Raw genomic sequence first — 5,462 nt, 5'->3', positions numbered from 1 at the left:
AAGGTGCCACATGCCATCAAAGTTGGCAAATGAGCTTTATTAAAGGCTGGTCTGACCAAAGGCAGGGCAGTCAGGTGTCCAAGGGAAGCACACTGACTGTTCAGGGGGGAAAACCAGCCAAGATCCACAGCTCCCCCATCCCCAGCTTCTGAGCCCTCCCTCTTCCCCTCCTCTAATGTTCTCCGTGGGGCTCAATGTCTGTCTCTGTCCTCCAGGTGTGCCCCTCGGTGGTAAGGCCCCATGTGACATCAGGTGAGATGAAGGAGCCCTTGTCCAGTGCCAAGAAGTCCCAGTGCATCCAGAGGCTGAGGGTCCATCAGGAGGACCTGTGCTGGCCACGCAAGGCAGGAGGTCATGGGGTTGTGGGGTGCTTTTTATGGGGAGGAGAGGGAATACAGATAACACTAGAGAACAAGATGCACAACGCCATTTGTCTCCTGTCTCGACGTGACTTGATCTGTCAGCATCCATGGCAGCTCATGGAAGAAGAGCAATGGGTGCAGATGGATGGAGATCCAGTGGCATGCAACATTACTGCTGTGCTCGTGTTGCACTGCTGTTTGTGTGCAACACAAGGGACCCTGTGCGGACCCCCACGTGGTGATGGCAGTGGAGTGAGTTTGTGTTGCAGCTGAGGTGAGGACGGACAGTGCTGTGCTGGGAGCAGGGCTGGAGCTCGTGGAGCTGTCATCAGCACACGTGTCCTGGGCAATACTTGTGGCTATATGGGTTGGAGAGAGCATGTGGGGCACAGATGTGGCAAGTGTATTCCCAAGAAGTCCGACTTTGCGTAGCATTAAGGTGTCTGTGTGCCATGGGGAGGGGTGGGAATGCTGGGGGGGTCCAAGACACACCTGTAAGCAGAGAAGGTCCCAGAGTGGCTCATACTGCGATGATGTGCTGCAAATGGGCATCCGGAGGGGGGTGGGAGGGTGGTGTGGAAGTGGAGGGAACTGCATGGCATCCTCCTTTCCGTGTGCACATCAGCACGTGTGCACCTCTTGGCCCAACAGAGAGAGGGGTTCGGGATGCTGAGAACTGCCGAGCGATGCGAGGAGATGGGGACTCCTTCTATGGGGGAATGTTGCCCATTAAGGCTCTGGAGGGGTGGGATGAGATAGAGTCCGTTGGGGTTGCAGCCAGCCTGGGGAATCCTACTCGGTCTTGTTGGTGTCGCCGTTGGGACACGCCGAGCCGTTCTCCCGCAGCTTGCGCAGGTAATCGTGGGGACCCTTGCCCTCGAAGGCAGTGGGGCTCTTGTAGGATCCCCCAATCTTGTCCCAGAGGGTGAAGTACTGCCCGTAGTTGTAGTCGAAGTAGAGGTGGTGGTCGGTGTGGTGGGCGGAGCCGTTGATGACGTGCCGGAGCAGCCGGGGGACGCGGTAATCGCCGTCGTGGATGGAGATGGTCCAGACGTTGACGAAGATGTAGAGGCCCAGGTAGGTGATTTTGTGCAGGGGGAAGAGGAAGGGGTAGACGTGGTAGGGCAGGCTCTGCATGAAGCCATCCACGGGGTGGAAGGCATGGCTAGCAAAGGGCGTCGCAATCTTCCAGAGGTGGTGGGGCTTGTGGAAGCGCTGTGGGGAAAGGACAGGTGCTAGAGCTCAGGTGAAGGGGCCCACGGGATGGGAACTCTATTCTGGGCCTACCCATTTTGGGCTAGCTACCTGCCAACAACACTAGGGACAGCTGTTGGGTGGGATTAGAGAATTTTGAAGGCGTCATTGGTTCTAACAGGCCCACTCTTTGATGGGGATGCAGATGAGGAAATGAGGTCCCTGGGACACCCATCCCTGTTTCCCAGGCGTTGTCAATGCCCATGCTGACAGCCCTTTCCCCCAGGAAGGTTCCCCTACCTTATAGAACCACCTGTGGTGGAGGCCTCGGTGTATCCAGTAGATGCCCATGTCAGTGAAGAAAAGGAAGGACAGCATGCTGAGGAAGACTCCAGGCCAGCCTAGGGGAGAAGTCATGTCAGTGCCCCTTCTGCATGAGTGGGTGACCGTGAGTGGGGAGTTGGGAATCTGTGTGTGCAGGGGTGGAAGGAAGAGAGTGGGGTCATAGTGGGGAAACATGAGCTGGGTCCTATGGGATTAGACAGCAAGGGCTGGAACGTCATGCAGTGAGGACAGGGTGTGCATCCCGTTGGCATTCTTGACCCTGTGGTGTAGGGGTTTGGCTGTCAGAGTGCCAAGGGCCTAACTCAGAGCTGAGATGTTTTGGAGCTGGGAGGTGGCCTCTAACGAGCACATAACAGCATTATGTGCTGCCAGCTCTGGCTGAGGGAGCATGGGAGGTGTCTGCATGCCTTTGTTTCCAAAATGGAGAAGAAGAAACGCATGCAGATGCAGACAGAGTGATGGAGAGTGCAGGGTAGGGGGGCTCACCGTAGGGGGAGTCCTCAATGTTGTCGTACAGTTTGCTGTAGCCCCGAACCTCAGCGAAGAAGAGGGCAACAGTGGGAACGCTGATCCAGGGCAGGGAGCGCAGCGCGTAGATGATTTCCCGTTGCACCTGGTTCTGCAGGGAGGCAGAGGGGGAGTGGGGTCAGGGGACAACGTGGGAGGGAGCGGGGGAAGCAGCGTGAAGCACACTGCACTCGCTGTGCCACTGAGGGCATGGGGAGGGCAGGTGTATGGCATGCTGTTTGGTATTTGGGGCAGGGTGTGCAGAGAGATTGTTATGAGGAGAGCTGTGCTGTGGGTGTGGAGAGCAGGGCTAGCACTGGGTGCCAGCGTCACCTGGAGTGTAAGTGGTGCTGGTGGGGGAAGAGAAGGGGTCTCAGGTGCATGGGGGTCTGGGAAGGCAGAGGTGGGGATGTCAGAAATTGCTAGGTTGGCCCTCAAGCAGTCAGGCACTAACTTCTCTGTGACTTCTAGTGTACATTATGTGAGTTTTCACCTATTCTGTTCCCCTAGTTGACACCATTTGTATTGTGTGACTCCCATGCTATGTAACACCTACTGTATTTTATTTCAGGCCCATCCTGTTCTGTTCTTTTTGTTTTGCTGTAATCTGTCCTGATCTCATCTGCTTGATTCTACTCTGTTCTAGTCTACTCCAGCCCACTTTTGGCGCACCTCTGTGAGACAGAAGAGACACCTCAGGGTGACAAAGGGGAGCCCAACCACACACTGGAGGACAGGGAGGGGCACCTGTCTGTCATCAGCTTCCCAGTCTCTGCTGGGGCCAGCAGCAGTGTGGGGCTGGTGCTGAGGAGCTGGACTTGGTGCCTTTGGTAGAATTAAGAGCCACAGGCCTTGGGTGTTAGAAGCTAAGGGTCATATTGGGGCCCTGAGACAGCTGTGAAGAAAGGGATGGGGAGCAGCAGGCTCGGACAGTGCATGTGTAGGGCTGCTGGAGCAGGACTGGGCCCCCAGTCTGGAGTGAGGTGGTCTGCAGAGGTTGGGGTTGGAGGGTAGGATGTGAAGTGGTAGTTCTGTGGATGGGAGGATGTGGGGATAGCAGGGATGGGAGTGAGAAGGTCTGGATTAGACAGGACTGGGAGATGCGTGGTAGAAATGGAGCCTGGGGGGGCAGAGTCCTCGAGGAGAGCCTGGGTGCTTTCGTATGGGGAAAGACAGCACCCTATGTTCTGTTGATAGTACTGGAGCAGTATCTGGATGGCAACAGAAGAGGAGGCTGTCCTGAGCAGCAGAGACCATGGCTGGGGGGTCAGTCCTGCCCGGTTACCTTCCATCAAGGAGTGTCAGGCCACTTTTGGAGGGGACAGGTGGCAGAGGAATGCCAGCAGCATCTGGGATGCACTGGGAAGGAGGGAGCGGGGCCGTGCAGCCATGGTACCCACCTCTAGGAACTGGGGGTGCTTCTTGAGCTCATGGTCGAAGATGAAGTAGTAGCTGAGGGGTGCCGAAGAGCAGGTAGAGGGCGAGTGCCCCGAGGTTGGTGATGACGAAGAGGCTGAGCAGCTGGCGGCACGGCTCGGCCTCGGGCCAACCCGCGGGGTACACGTAGGGGGGTGAGCAGGTGGTGGTCCGCAGCCTCCAGCACCAGGTCCATGGCGGCTCTGGAGGAGGGGGAGGGACGGAGGGGTTGGCCTTGTGCTTCATAGGGGTGTCCGTGAGCTGTCAGGTGGGGGTGATGGAAGGGGGGGGGGGGGGGTTGGGGCTCGGTGAGATGGGGGGGACAGCGCTGTCCTCATGGGGAGGGGGGGGAGGAGGAGGAGGTCAGCAGGGTTGATAGCCCACGGCACGAGGGCTGGGGGCTGCAGTCAGTGGGACCTGAGCGGGGTGTTCGTGCCCGCGCGTAATGGATGTAGTCCTGCGGCCGGTGGGTGCCCGGGTCATGGCAGCTCCCTTCCCACCCCCCCCCCAAAGCCCCCCGCGTGTTCCCCCGGGGCAGATCGCCGTACCCTACGCTGCGCGCCCCCCGCGATCCCCCGCGCCCCGTACCTGCCGGCGTGCCCGAGCGCGGCGGTGGGCGGGGGCGGCGCCGCCTGGTAGCGCCACGTGACGTCACGGCCTCGCGCCACCGCCGCCTGTGACGTCACGAGGGGGCGGGGCGCGGGGACGGCCGGGGCCGCGGGTTCGAGGCCAAGGCGCGGCGAGAGAAGGGGCGGGGCTCCGTGTGGAACCGTGGGCGCCTCCCACGTCCATGTGGAGTCTCTCCGCTGCCCGGCGACCGTGTAATTTCCCCCACCTCTCACCTCTGAACCATTGCTCCCACGGAAGCACCTCCCCCCCCCCCCCCCCCCCCCCCCAGTGGGCTTTTGCTCCCCCCTGGCCTCGCTCCCCGCTCTGTTGCACCACGCAAGACCACGCTGCTTACGAAGGAGTACAACACTTTTTATTCCCACGCAGCCGTGTCACAAAGTACCAAACACCAGATCAGACGCCCGCAGAAACGACCCCCAGCGCCGACCCGCGCCCCCCTCCCCTTCCCCACTCCCTCCCCCCCCCGGCACCGCCCCCATAGTGCTCGGTCCGACCCTGCCCTCACCCCTCCAAAGGAAGCAGAGTGGGACTGAGCCTCGCCCCTCTGTCTTTTCTCAGGGTGCTGAGCCTCCTCCTCCACCCTCGGAGCACGCTTGTCCCTGCCAGAAGCAGCAGCCGTTCTCCCCCCCTCCCCTCCCCCCCCCCCCGGACACGCACAGCCCCACATCTCCCTTCGATGGAGATCTGCCAGGCGATGCACTCCCACGGTGTGCCAACGTCCTCCTCCGCTCCGTGCACTGTGCACCTACCTCTGGATGGATCCCAGTGCTCTGAGGATGATGACTGTTCTGGGTTGATGCCCCAGACCCTCGGAAAGGCCCCTGACCCCACCTGGGGGCAGAAGCCCCTCTGAGGGTACGGATGCCACATGTGGATGAGGCTCAGCCTGTGCTGCCTGCCTGCGTGAGATGCTACAGGACAGAACCTGGGGAAAAGCTGCAAGCCCTACAAGCTTCCTGATGCATGCTGTCGTTGCCATCACGGTGCTTCTTCACTCGAGGTTGCTCC

General features: G+C 60.0%; 1 protein-coding gene across 1 annotated transcript; it reads right to left on the bottom strand.

The window, feature by feature from the left end:
• Positions 1–558: 558 nt before the first annotated feature.
• On the bottom strand, positions 559–4,020 carry SC5D (sterol-C5-desaturase). The gene is given in 6 exon segments (XM_065738478.1): positions 559–1,577; positions 1,857–1,957; positions 2,388–2,520; positions 3,809–3,865; positions 3,867–3,977; positions 3,979–4,020. Coding segments are annotated over 6 exon segments (867 nt in total). The 3' UTR covers positions 559–1,154.
• Between the last annotated feature and the right edge of the window lie 1,442 nt (positions 4,021–5,462).

The sequence above is a fragment of the Cyrtonyx montezumae genome, unplaced genomic scaffold (assembly GCF_038088225.1).
Source record: "Cyrtonyx montezumae isolate F1298 unplaced genomic scaffold, pur_monq_1.0 scaffold_22, whole genome shotgun sequence".
NCBI lineage: Eukaryota > Metazoa > Chordata > Aves > Galliformes > Odontophoridae > Cyrtonyx > Cyrtonyx montezumae.
This window is presented reverse-complemented; position numbering and strand designations above follow the sequence as displayed.